The sequence below is a fragment of the Acanthaster planci genome, linkage group LG13 (genome assembly GCF_054643075.1).
Source record: "Acanthaster planci isolate LZ-2023a linkage group LG13, COTS_SCS, whole genome shotgun sequence".
Classification (NCBI taxonomy): Eukaryota; Metazoa; Echinodermata; class Asteroidea; order Valvatida; family Acanthasteridae; genus Acanthaster; species Acanthaster planci.
Genome location: NC_141789.1, coordinates 3,736,990 through 3,751,707, shown reverse-complemented (window position 1 = coordinate 3,751,707; position 14,718 = coordinate 3,736,990). Strand labels below are relative to the sequence as shown.

At 39.8% G+C, this 14,718-nt stretch overlaps 1 protein-coding gene across 7 annotated transcripts in view; it reads right to left on the bottom strand.

Annotated features, from left to right (window-relative positions):
• Window positions 1-14,718, bottom strand: part of LOC110981275 (uncharacterized) — a 37,350-nt gene that overhangs the window by 11,663 nt on the left and 10,969 nt on the right. For 3 of the 7 annotated variants that reach the window (XM_022238718.2, XM_022238709.2, XM_022238725.2), the window contains exon 2: window positions 290-632. In XM_022238718.2, coding sequence (XP_022094410.2) covers window positions 290-571 — 282 coding nt within the window. In that variant the 5' untranslated portion in view covers window positions 572-632. Of the gene's footprint in view, window positions 1-289; window positions 633-4,847; window positions 4,927-14,398; window positions 14,642-14,718 lie in introns of those variants that run through there. The other 4 variants (XM_022238711.2, XM_022238714.2, XM_022238713.2 and 1 more) reach the window with 4 other exon arrangements.

The following is a 14,718-nucleotide window of genomic DNA, read 5'->3' as shown; positions in this document are numbered from 1 at the left end:
TTAGCCGAAGTTTTGTCTGGTGCATAGAAATGAATCCACAGATCAGTTTTAAAAGCTAGCGTACATACTGGTATACATGTACCCCGATTAAAAGGAAGAAGACAACAAACAGTAAACCTTAGCCAATTTGCCTGCTAAAAAAACATCAGCTGGAAACCAGCGTTACAAAAATAAACAGTGCATGACTGTTTGGTAATTTAAAGTTGAGAAGAACTATGCTATGACATAAACAATTTATCTAAACTGGTAATCTGTTGGACAGGCAAGCATTTCATGCATGTACTGGTACCTTTTCAAGTTGGCCGCTCACTGGGGTAATTGTCGGAGGTCCTGTGCTGACCGGCCCCTCACCCCAGCTGTAGCCCCCAGAGACCAGCTCCTCGTGGTTGTAGGTTACGCTGCCCTCCCGGTATCCGCTGTCAACGAGTGGACTGGCCAGACTGCCCATGGGCATGGAAGCGTCCGGGGAGTCGCCGTCCGAGGCGGACTTGTAATGCTGCACGGGACCCAAGCCACTCCTGGCGAAGTTGTAGTATGTACTGTGCCTGACTCCGGGAGCGCATGTTTCCATGATATGTGGGGGCAAGGGCTCAGGAAGGGGAGTTCAGCAGCTGTCTCTGGAGAAATCAAGCCTGCAAACAGAGAGAAAATGTTCCTTGCATTGATTCCATTTCTATGTGACTCTTATGCCAAAGTACACAGAGTTAAGAAAAAAAGGAATGAACCCTTCCACATTAAACAAGTATAAATATGGAATAGAGAAAAAAGCTTCAATGACATGTTCCCCTATCAAAGTCAAGCACACTTGACAGCACAGAGAGTAAAAAACAAGGTTCACGACTGGTAATGTTCATGTCTCAGGTAACTGTGAAAACAGATTCAACATAATCTCAATAACAGATCACATCATAGGAAAATACATCATGGACGACAGACTCCACTGCATACCAGTACCTGGCTAGCATGTGTTGTTGATCCCCAATCCCTTGTAACAAATTTACTCTCTGGAAAAAGCAGTCATTTACTCCAAGAAACTTGACGGTTTCACAACTACATGTACCATACAGGAGCTCACCTTACATGTACTCAGCAGTGTAATGTGCATTTGTGTATGTTTGTGTACTGTACCTACATGTACCATACATGAGCTACATGTACAAGCATTATGTTCAATAAAGGTCTCAGCCACTTTGTCAAATGATAAGCAAATCAGTGCTTTTAGCCTGGGGGATGACAATCTCATGACTTACTTTCAATTCGCTCAAATCTCTGCCCAGAATACTAAAAGATTATGTGGAGTAACTGTGATGGTAGTATCGATGAACTGAAAAACCTGTGGCTTTAATACAAACACATATGGCGTCATGTTGTCTGACCAATATCATAACCCTAAGGCATGGTGCTAAACTTGTTTTTTTAAACCATCACGTAATAAACCTGTGTGGCATTGAAAAACTAATGGCATCTTTCTTCTGCCGGTATTTCATTTCTCAGACAAACAGATACCGGTATGAAGGCAAAAATAACAAATTGTGTTTCATTTCACAACAAATAAACTCAGATGTGTTTGTCTCTAGTCCTATTGGATGGCAGCTGAGTCATGCAGTTAGTCGTTAACGACAAATATTTCTGACAGGGTAGCCACAGTATTGCCACTTATGGCACTATACATCAGATCACCAAATGAGTTTGGCAAAATAAACACCACCACTGTTCAGGTACTTAGTCTTTATTAAAGAATGAGTCAGCAGTAACAATAACAGAAAGGCTATAAAATCAAAAGGCAATTAACCATGCGTGGCCACATCCACATCATTTTAATAACTTGTTTAGGATTGACAATACCTGCACGAACACTGTTATTCTTGTAATTTCAATTACCTAAGTGTGAAGCAGTGACAAGTGGATAATATACAGTGTACATGCATTGTACACTCCGTTGGTACCTATGTATGGTGCAATTATACATTACAATTATATAAAAATAGTGGTCTGACAAGAAGTTACAGCCAGGGCAAAATGCCACAGCTTTTGTCAACTGTAACAATGCATACATGAACATGTATGTATCTCATGCCGGTAGCAAGGAATTTCTTATCACATCGGCAGAAATGAGGCTTAGAATGCACGGCATTGGGTACTGTAGATACAGTCCATGCACATACATGTACATGTACCGGTATGTGTGTGATGTACTGTACATGTACCCTTATGTACCATTCACTTTTTTGCACGCCGAACATATTCTTGAAAACCGAATACTTCAGTCTATGGTTTTTGCGCCATACGCTCTGACACTTAAGAAAAACATGCCTTGCCATGCCAAAATCCCTTTGCAATCCCTTTGCAAGAGGAAGTTGTGTGATTGGTCAGAACATACTAGGGTAGACATGTGATGTTATGGTTTGTCCAAATCTGAAAATACTAAAAAAGCAAAAACAGAACCCCCCATACAGAAACTGTTTTCAACTACACATTATAATTTTTTTTTGGCTGGAAAAAAATCACAAATGCTGGCAGAGCAAACCTCAGCAAAGTACCGGAACGGTATGCAAATTTCTAAGTGCTCCTCATCAGGACCAAGAAAGTGCCAACAGGTGAGGTGGGCTGTGTTTGGATTGGCTAAGTGTTCCAGGTTTGGGTACAGGCCAGGTCAGTGTCAGTTCAAGTGACTGTGAATGAAGCGATCCATATACCACATCGGTATGTTCACATTACCTACATGTACATATACATGTACAATGTACATGTATTATGACAACCAAACAGTATACACATGAACTGATTCATGGCTACATGTAATCCTCAAAACTGTAGGTCTGCCTATGAAAAGGTGGTACATGTGTGTTACAAATCAAGGACGGTAGCAGTAACGTTTGACATGTAACCTTACTGCACCTTTCATCTTAGTATTAAAACCAAATGCAAATTCTTGATTAGCAACTTGCCAATCCAGTGATGTTAGTATTAATAAAACTGTTTTCGTTTTTCATTTGAGCTCAGCTTGTAGTTAACAGCATGAGGCTCAGAGTAAGCCAAAGGGCTTCAAAATTGTTATCATACAGCACACAGCATCTCCAGTTATAATTGCAAGTATACAAACAAAACGAGTAACAGGTGGTACAATGTACATGTACATGTATGTTCAGTGACAAACAGCAGGTCTGTGGTCTCACTGGGGTTACCCTCCTCTCCTTGTCCTTCCAACTATAATATTACACATTTGGTGTGTGCAAAAACAATAATACACATGTATGTGTACCGGTACTGCAAACTATCGGTAATACACATCTTCACAGTGGCTGACAACAAGAGTAGAAAGTGGTTGAGAAAATCTGAAGACATATTTGCCAACAAGTCTGAATAAGTTGAACCACGCTAGTCTTTAGAGGTCTGGTGGTCGAAAGTGACCAACAGACTCAGGAAAAAAGTAACTGAGGGGGCAATTTCCGAGGATATTTCTAGTGTTTAAATTAAGTTAAAGTGGAAAAAAAAAGTAACCATGGTCTATGGGATTTTGGCAAACAATTCCAGTTCGAACAATGCTTCAGGGAGGGCACAGTATACATGTACATCAATGCATGTGCCGGGTTATGACACTTCATCAGCAAAAAGAATGGTTGTAATGGACCCTGGTATGGTTATGTACATGTACATGTACCAGTAGGCCCATCGAGTGTCACGCTGGGTGTGTGATGGGCACATCCACTTTTTGGGGAGTGTTCTGGCCTCTGTTGACCCTGTGTCTGCTTCACTGGCCCTCGGGGCCACAGTGGGGGTGTGGGGAGCTGCTGACAAATGCAGTGACAGAGAGGGCCTTTATGCCCTGCCCTGTCAGTGTGGAGGGAGGGGGCAGGGGTAGTGAGCAGAGATCTTGGTAATTAAGATGGGAAGGCTGGATAGGTCTGGTTAGGTTGGATATGGACAAAAAAATTCACTTACAATTTGTTTAAGCCCCAATTTTTCAGGCCTTGCCATGTTGGATGATATTTACCAATAAACATGTATGCATATCAGTACATGTACTGAACTTTCAACTTTTACAAAGTTAACAAGAAAGACGAACCTTCAATTCTTTGCCAAGAACTTCTCCAATTTCACCATTCTCAGCATCTGGGAAATTGAACAATGGCTGCAATACAAGCTAATGACAAGTATTTATAGGCACCTGGATGCATACCAGCAGGGTTCATAAAAATGTGAGAGCTGCCTTCATCAAATTACTCACAGTTCAGGAAATATTGTCAGGTCAGGTCCTTTCACTGACCCAAACTCAGATGCTTCCTCATCTGAGCAAAGAATGCAAGCCCATGTGTGTAGGTAGTAAGACAGATGGTAGTAAGACAGGATTGTCTAATTAATGAAGATGACCAATGTAAACAACAGCTGGACAGAAATAAGCAACCAACCTTGTTGGTCTACTGACAGACTTCTGAAGAATGACCACAGTACCATTAGGTGCTACAATCGTTGATAATGTGCATATATTGATGATTAAGGAGGCATATAGTTCACTGACCCCAAGTCCTTAATGACAGAACACAATTAATATCTGTACTTGCAGGCTCACATCAAGCAGTATTTGTTTATAAAATTGCCCTGTTGTACTGTTTTTAAAAGTGCCATGCAACAGTGTAGTCCACTACACTGGATGAAAATGAATGATACATGTACATGTAAGATTAAAAAAAACTTACAACTCCAGACTATCATTGCCCTAAAAGTTATTTTAGGCAAAACGTACTTGACTGAGGAATTTTCAAGTACTTCAGCCTTATAAAAAATGGAATTTTTACAACACTGTGATAATTTGAAGTCTGGAATTTACATGCATTTTGTAATCTCACCTTTGTGCATTTACCGTGTGCATTCTCTGGCTTTGTTCGTGCACTCCTGAGCAGTTCAATATGAACTTGGCCAGTAAACCTGCTAATCAAAACAGTACAATGTATGGTATAGTACATGTTCACTATTTCAAGAGTGGCTTCACTCTATGTAAATGATGTACATGTACATGCATGTATGATACGGTATGATGTACTCTCCCATATGGTAAAAAACTTCAAACTTAATTAGGGTTTACCCTTAACTTTTTCTCACTTGCGGTTAAGTTGCCAACTGGACCAGCAGAGATGGCTTTTTAGTATTTCACTAGTCCACCAGCATTTTCACTAGTCAACAGTTCTTTTTTGGCAGTAGTGTTTTCTGCATCATGCATAACAGTGTGCACTTGGTGCTGACTGTTGTTTAACTGTTGATGAGTAATCATAAATGGCCATGGGACTTATGAATTTCCAGAATATTCATGATTATAACTCGACTCAAGCAAATTAAACACACAGACAAGGTGGTTGCCTGCTGAAAATGGTTTGTTTCATTCACAACAGTTTATGAACAAGTACAGTGCATGTATGGACTGTATGTTCTTTGCAGTACGTACAGTACATGTACATGTACATATACACGCGTATACCATATGTACACCCAGCGAAATGTAAATGCAATGTACACACATGTGCATGTTTTGTACATGTTCATACACGACGTTCTCGACATTACATGTATTTGCAAAGTATAAAGTGTTTCTTTTTCATGGGGTTGCAGCTGCAGGGTGGGTTCTAATTATGTCATTCCTATACTCTTACTAACCCTAACCCCCTAGGCTCCTGCACTACAAAGCATACGGAACCTCACAAAATCCAATAGGTTCATGTACTTGTCTGTGTACTTGTACATGCAGGTTAGTGTACCGAACCTGATAAACTCCAACAGAATGAGCCCGATGGAGTTTGAGTGATATGGTATGGATGGGTCTATGCAGTATAGGATGACTTGCACTGAACAGTACCAAACCTGACAAAATCAAGCATAGTCCAACAATTGGTACAGCAAGCCAGACACTCCACACAGTGACCCGTGTGTGTCCCAACTCACACAGAATCCAACACCATCTCCCTGGGCCTTTCATCCCAAGACTCACAAAATTCAACAAGTTCCTCAGGTATGGTACCAAACCTGCCAAAACCTCACAACCTGCTGTTGGAGTATGGCAGGTTTTGGGCAGCTAGGGCTAATGTTATGTGTTCGTGTGTTAATTCTTTAGTACAGTATATATAAATTGTTTACTATTAACTGTGGGGATAGCTACTTGACAAGCTTTGCTTTTTAGTGATCCCCAACCGCATGTTTTTCTTTACATTAGCGGTACCGGTACCTTTCGAGTATATTCTACTTTTGTATATATGTGGAAATGAAGTTGAAGAAGTTGACCGTGTCCTGTACCCATAGCGCACAAACCAAACATGAAATCATGACTGGGACATTGCTGGTGTCACAACTACCAATGACCAATCAGAGAAACCAGTAATTGCATTATTTACCGGTACATGCCCTTGTACCTGTAACATGTAGGGCGTATGTACTTTAACAGACAGTTATTCCAGGAAAGATGTCTACATACATGTACATGTACACGATGCAGATTTAAAACTACCATCTGCACCACCCTGCATATTTTCCACAAAACAAAGTAACGTTCACAGTGAGGTTACTGTACTTTTTAGGCATACATTAACGTGATAATGTAGATGGTAGAATTCATCTATAAAATTTTATTGCAGGGGATTCACCACAAAAGCCAATTTCAATCGAGCCAGTTTTTACAGGTTTTTTAATAATATTTCTGAATCATCCTTAAAATTAAAAAAATAAAGTGGCATCAGGTTCATCTTTATACTAAGTACATGTACATTGGTTCAATGAACGTGTACATGTACATGTACAGTATATGATGTACATGTATTGTACTAGTTCAGAGCAATTAAGCGTACACACACTTACCAAAAACATACATATACATGTACATGTAAGCTCCTGACACATGCAGATGAATTGAAACATTTGTATTTTTAAACATTTTAATGGGGATGGGTTGGAAAAGCATGTATCAGCTTTATATCCACAAAGATAGGCAATACATCTAATTTGAACAACTAACAAACATGTTCTCAATTGTCCACAGATTCAAAATTCAAGTAAATTCAGACTACTCTTGAATCACGTGTCAATTTAGTCAACGAACCCAACCAACATGACTAACCAATTCTTTTAGTCCTTCCACAAAATTTAATTCCACGCCCTGATGGCACCCAAGAGAGATGACACTAATTAACTTGACACCCAAGTGGCCCCTACACCTTTCCAGCCAAGTGTTTTTTTTTCGCTCTGAAGAAGTTCAACCCCAATAAAGTACCAGGTGGCAGGGTGTTAAAAAAGTCACACAAGAGTACCCTTCAATTACCTCCAGTTCTGCAGGCCTCTGGCATGCCTCGCTGCATAATGCCTTTTTCTGCGCTATACTGGTCCTGTTCCGCACGGAGAATGCTTCATATATTCGAGCATAAGTGCAAGTTCTTGTCTGACTGCTTGATATTTTTGCGTAATTCTGGCTTTGTCTCCGCTATATCGGTCCTGTTAACACATGGAGAATGCTTCATATATTCGAGCATGAAAGATCAATAAAATTTCTAAATCCTGCAATCTTGGTGTCATCTGAAATTTTCATCATGAATCGTATTTTATGTCTCGGGCCTCATTTTTTTTAAACGTCATTAAGCAATACCAATTTTCTTTCGAGAACCTTGGTTTGAAGAGAAAATCCTTGAGCGTCGCCATTCGGTGGAGGGGCTCATAAATATTGAATGAAAAAGAGGGTGCACTATCTGGTTGATGTCAAAGGTCAAACAGGCCACAGCAAGATAATGACGGAAGCCACAAAATTGCCATGATCGGTATTTTGGACTGCGGTTTTTGGAAATGTACTTGAAAAAAATATGATCAGTCACGTTGTAAAATGATGATGGTTTGAGGGTGCTTTTTCACTCTTTATTAAAGCTTGTGTTGGTTTTGATTTTACTCGCTGCTTTTTTGCAGTAGATTTTTTTGACACTAATAACAGAATCAAATGACGTTTGCGACTGCCGACTTCGGGACCCAATTAATTGTGAGAGGTATTTTTAATTTCATGATTATGGTTTTAATATGTGTAAATATTATCACCTTTCACCACATATAAATATGTGTAAAATAACTGAGGGAATTATCACTCCTCGATAAATTTTATTGGCTAGGATTTCAACAGGTTGTTCCCGCCCGTCAAAAATGCTGACGTTCGAGACTTTAATTCATTAACTCCAATTAAGTTGAAAGATGGACATAGTCATCATTGTTTCAGATATCGGCCAGGACTTCCCTCATTACATCAGACATTGGAAATTAATTCCTTGCTATTCTCTTCAGGAAAAATGAACCCCCATGGTTGAACATTATTTAATGACCCATATTTTTAGGAACCTGCTACCGGTATACGCATTCCTGGACCTACATGTACATGTACCAGGGACTCATGTGCTCAGTTTCAGTCTGGGCATCTCAGATTTTACAAGGTACATGTATCTATTCCCTTCAAACCATATTCTATGAAAATCCAAATGCTGAGGATTTCTGTAGGGTTTTGTTGATCTGGGATCAACAAACATTTCTTCTCGCCATTCACTGCAATGTACCGTACTGGATTCAGTAAACACCATTCAGTATTTTATTCTTGTTGAAATTACATATGTACCCTAATTTCAGCAGGGTGCCTGTAGAAAAAACGTAGTGGGATTGGAGTAAACTGTACACATATATGTACATGTACATGTACTTATACCTGTATACATGTACATGTATACTGTAGATGCATTGGTGTACATGTACCGGTAGGTAATTGCTGCTACCAAATGTGCATTTAGTTTTAGTGAATTTTTTTTTTTACTGTGCAGCAATGTTTGTTTTTACTAAGAAAACTCCAACTGGCCTCCTCATGACCTCCTCATGATTTTCAACTTCATTTGCATGCACAATGTACATGTACATGTAGGCTACCAGTACATGTACCGACAAGCGCGTTCCATCTGTACTGTACAGTATGCAAAGTACCGGTACGTACTGTAAGGGCCAATCAGGTTATGGCTCTTCGGGAAAGGTGGCATCAGCACCGTGCACAGCATCCAATACATGTGCATGTACATGCATGTATGCTTTCAGAATCTTTGGGGGCATATTGCTTGTCCCTAGTACATCATACACATGTACACGTACTGAGTCATGTTCACGTGCAAGCACATGTACATGTATGGTATGAATGGCATAACTGCATACATCTATGGTTTATGGCATATAAATATTAAAAGGGGTCTGAAAATTAAATCTCAAATTCTTCATTATTTTGCCAACTGAATGCAATTTCATAAGACGTGTGGTCCCCGCCCCTCCTCATCTGAAAACCTCTTCGTCAATACAGACCCATACTCTATCATGTCTACATGTATGGCAGAGAATCCCCAGCTCCTGTACACCTAGCTCATATCTATAGAGGTCTGTATCACAATGACCTGAATCTTGATCAGTGACCATCACTGGTTCACTGATACCAAACCCTGCCCAATCATTCGACCAGCATTGAGATCACTGATCAAGATCCTGATCCACATGTGAAACAAACAGGCTTCTAGTCCTGTTGAATGGAACTGTGTTCTACAATTAGAAAGGGTCCTTGGAACACTATACAAAAACTCAAAAAAGTGCACTGCTCCCACCTGTTCACTTACTGCCATTATTACAAGGCACAATCTAAGAGCATCTGGCAAGACTGACCTCCAAATTAATCACTTCACAATATTCATCAGTCAATTTGGTTTCCCCTTCATCAGACCAGGCAGGGCTGCTCATTGGAAGACTGTGGACCATTTTACTAAATAAAATTTCAATGTCAATGTCCATGATTGTTCTATACATTTTTCAATTGCCACCTTGGCAAAAGGCCAATGCTATATTTCTCATTTAACAAGGGCAATGTACATGTACATGTACCATACATGTACATGTACACGTAAATACATGGAGAGAGTATGGGCCTCATAAAATTTTAAGACTAAAGGTACAGTACCTATAAATCTACAGTACAAGTACAATAATGTATGGTACCAGTACAAACATGTTCCGGCTGCATTTCAGAGAAAGTCAAGGGTTCAAGTCATGACCTTGTGAGTCACTAAATAAAGTCATTTTAATGTAAGTTTTAAATAATGAAAGTACACTGTACTTTATGACATGTTAACTACATGTACTACATGTAGTTTCATGAAAAATGACGGAAAGAAAAAAATTACTCGATTTTTTTTTGGGGGGGGGATATGGACAATTCAAAACCTGAACCAAAATGTGTGTGGGGGGGAATTAAAAGTAATCAATCTGTGTTGATGTTTACTATGCTAGTACATACATTGTACCCATGCACAAAACATTCAAATCCTGTATGTACATTTAATGGAAAACACCCATGGATGCACGAAGGTGCAGATGTTACCATACTTACCCGGGGGGGGGGTATTACTGTAGCAACATGTACGGTACATGTGCATGTATCCTTTAAACAATCTTCTTCAGAAATCATAAGTGTACATGACAAAATAAATTAGTTTTTCCCACTCCACAGTCTCAAAAACTCCAGGTCGTACCCTACCAACTGGAATGAACGATGATGTAATCACCTCACATTACTGGTACAAGTCAGGGTATCATAATTGCTGGGCTGCTGTAGGCACAAATGAAGGCAAGGTCAGCTTATAAATGATTAACATACAGGTGAAGTCATTCATTCAGAAAAACCTCTGACCACAAAGAAAAGAATCTTTGTGGCATTCTGAAATAGGTTTTTGAGTTGAATAATCTAAGCATTAGTTGCAGAGCTGAATTAGCTTCAACTGTAATGGCGTGTATTGGCAAAGGAGAGAAAAAATTCAAAGTGCAGAATCTGTTTTGTGCTACGGTGCCACAGGCACTTCATTTAATGGCGCTAAGCCTGAAGCAGAAATTACCAGGAGGATTTAAAGGGTATTACTGGTAAGACTGGAAGAAGGGATACAAAGGGTGACCTCTCGAGTAGGGAAAAAATCACATCACTGGATTAAAGAAAGACCAGTTTCAAACAACTGGGGATGGAAGTGAGAGGTGGCATGCTTTGGGAAAATGAACAGGCTTTGCACAGCTGGCAGTGAAGCAAGGGGGGCGGATATAAGTTAATTATGAGGAAATCTACTCAACGCTGGGACTGATGAGTTCAAATACAGATGAGCTGTGATGTTCAGTAGGTGGAGCAGAAGTTCCATGTAACTGGTCTGCATGATATGCAGGTGGGCACACTGACAGACTTCAAAATACTTGAAAATTGTCCTCATCTGCCAGCACAGGTACATGTACAACTGTACATGTACATGTCAGACCTGTTTCCTTCTAACAGAAAGGTTCATGGTTTAGACTTGGAGTGCTAAACACAGCAACAGACAGAAACGTACATGTACAATGTATGCATGAAATGGTGCAGACATTTTCATCAATTTACACTGTCTGTGTGTGTAATTCTACCCCTGCCTACCTATTCTTGCACACTTTTTCATCTCAATAAAATTTAGGGGGAAGGCACTTGTGGGAGGAGGGTTACCAGCTGAAAGTAAACATGCACTGTTATACAAGTCATGTGTCCATGTACATGTGCATGTAGGTACACGTACATGTACATACATACATATATAAGCAATGAAAGCTTAGGTGTGGTAAAGAAATTCTTCAGATAACAATGGTAAACATCATATGAGACCCTAAAAGCTGGCCCATGGGTGTACAGTACCAGTACAGTACATGTTGCACATGAGTACGATTCTCCATGTGTTCATCAGGCCATTTCATTTTGATACACTTCAAGCAGTTTTAGCATGCTTTTCACTGATAGAAGCTGACAGTAACTACCCCTACGACTTTGTTGACACTGACTTTTATGAACTGACAACTTCTTCTGGTGGCTACATGCTGGATTAAAAGCCCAGAAGAATGGGGTTGCTAGGCAAGTCTGACGACCATGCCTGTCCATTCTCTTGACCTCTGACGCCTGTGGATTTCAACCTGGCAACCAGAAAATTGTTCAGCTTTGCTTAATTCAGACCATAAATATCAAATCAGGCCCTCCTGTTATGGGCGTCAGGTGACAGTCCAGATTAGACCTCCAAACAGTAATCCCATTACTAATGGGATGTTCATCATACAATGTACATGTAAATGTACATGTACTGGCACAACTTGGCATTAGTTGTTATGTATGTAAATTGCACATTGAGAAACTGAAGAAATGTCAGTGATTATGCACCGGTACCAGTACATGGTCTTCTGATTCTAATGTTTAGTTTAAAAATTAACAACTTTTGTGCGAACACTATATTGCAGGCTTCAAGTAAAGCATGAAATTATTTTGCAATTTTTTTGTGAAGTGAAATCTTGTAATGAAGTCCAGTTTGACATAAACTCCACACTTGCAGGACTTGCAGGCCATGATTAAAAAAAATCCCTTCTTCAATCAGAATGAAATTAAACACAAGCATCGGTCCAATTATAACCTATTTTCACTTCAGTTCATGTATGGTACATGTGCATGTACTGTACATGTAAGGCCTACAAAAGTTACACATGAAATCCAAACAAACAAACTATTGTTGAAAAATAAACAAGGTGTACATGTACAGTGGAATGTTTTAATGACCTCTTGTCAAATGACTGGTTAAACTTATAAGCTGCACTGGGGGAAAAAAATAATTAAGTCCACATGCCCTGTCTGTCAGTAGACAATTCCACTTTGGTAATACAAACTTGCCAAACTAACATGTTTGATTATTCTGATACTCTGTACAACAAACAGTACAAAACGTATACATTTTCCTCTGTTTAGTCTGTGTAACTGCTTGTTGTATTACCCTAGATCTAGCAAGGTGGAACTACGGATTCCTCACCACTCCGTGCTCCCATCAACATGGGAGCACGCCAGTCATGGGAGTGTGGTGTGACAACAAACCCTGTAGTTGTAGGTATACTCATTGTATTCATGTGCATCTTTCAAACAAGTTTTGAACTTATTTCGGTATTGTAGAACTGTATCCCATAAAAGACGGAGCTTGAAACGAGCAAGTTTCAGGAATGTAACGGCATGATTAATTTATATTTCAATCTACACAATATTGCTCGTGTTAAAAAAAATTTTAATTGGATGCACATGTGCATTTCATTTCTTAGAAAAGTTGAACTTTCCTGATGGAATGGAAAAACCCAGTGTTCCCCCCATGTTTTGTGTGTGCTGATAACAGTTGTTACATCTCACTATAAGGGCTTTTCTATTATGTTCTCAGTGAGGGGTCTGTAAGCAGAAACAGATGGCTACACTGGATAGTGAAATACCCAGGGAACAAAAGATATGGTCATATTTCACGCACTGCTCAGACTCCCAACTGAAACTTTTTTTAAATTTTTGCATTAATAAGCCCGATCATGCTGATTTTTTTTGGGGGGGGGGTGATGACCGAAAACTCACAATAAAATCTCTGATGTTCACTTGAGTATGTGGTTCTGAAAATTAAATGTGCCCATGGACATGTAAAGACTACTGTACAAGTTACAACAGTAAGTACAAAAAAGCCCCCTAAGCATTTATAAAAGAACAAGACTGGGCTAACATTTGAACATCACTACCCTGTGCCCAACACTGAGGCAAACAATAAGCCATTTGCGAGTTAAATTTGAATAAAATCTGGTACACCGAGTTCTTTAAATTACCGTGAACATAACAACTTGACTTCTCCATATTAAAACCACTGTTGCAATACCTCGTGATTCGGGGCAAACTTTTGCTTAGTTACATAAGAGACGCCTTGCAACAATACACTGTTCTCAATGGATATGAACAGCACAAAGGAACCAGTCCATTCCAGAGATGGTGGTCGTTATGCAAAAGCGTGCCCCGAGTCACGAGGTATAGCAACAGTGTCTTTAGTCTGGGGAATTCAAATTGTTACGTTTCTATGCAATCAGATAACACAATGTACCAGATTTTATTCAAATTTAACTGGGAAGTGGCTTATTGCCACAGTTTGTGAACATTCAGCGGCAATGCCGTATATATACAATGTACATGTAAATATATATACCAGTACTGGTACCTGTAGAATAATTTCCTAGATCACAATAATCCGGTCCACACAAAGATCGTGTCAAGACACAGAGCGAGGAGCCCCATAATATGATCCAATCAACATTTACATGTTAACAACTGTACACACATACTATGAACATGATGTACCTCATCCCATGAGGGGATAGCCTCTCTGGTCTCATCACTCACGCACCATGTACCACAGTACAGTGCCACCTCCAAAGAATGACTTTTTTTTAACTAGCCCACATTGTTGCACCAGAGTCTATCCCGGTTTCAAGCAGGTGAACTTTATAAGCAATCTAAAAACTGTAAGTTCTTACGTACCGATACATGTACATACCGGTATGTATCTCCACTGCAAAAGTAGCAACTACCTGTACCTTTCCATCGTCACTTTAGAACATCCCTGCCCATTGCTCCACACTCAGGAATGATCAACAACTGCTCTCATTCATGACTCAAACTGTTTGTCATTGTTGACTATTTGACAATGAGGGCACATGTACCAGTACTTATCAAACCACCACATCACCCACTTGTCCACTCACCCCAATCTCTCATCTAATGGGGGGAAGGGGTTTGATTTGCATAGCTCTGTGATCAGTCACTGATGGCCAGTGATGCCTCATAGAAATCCCAAGGAA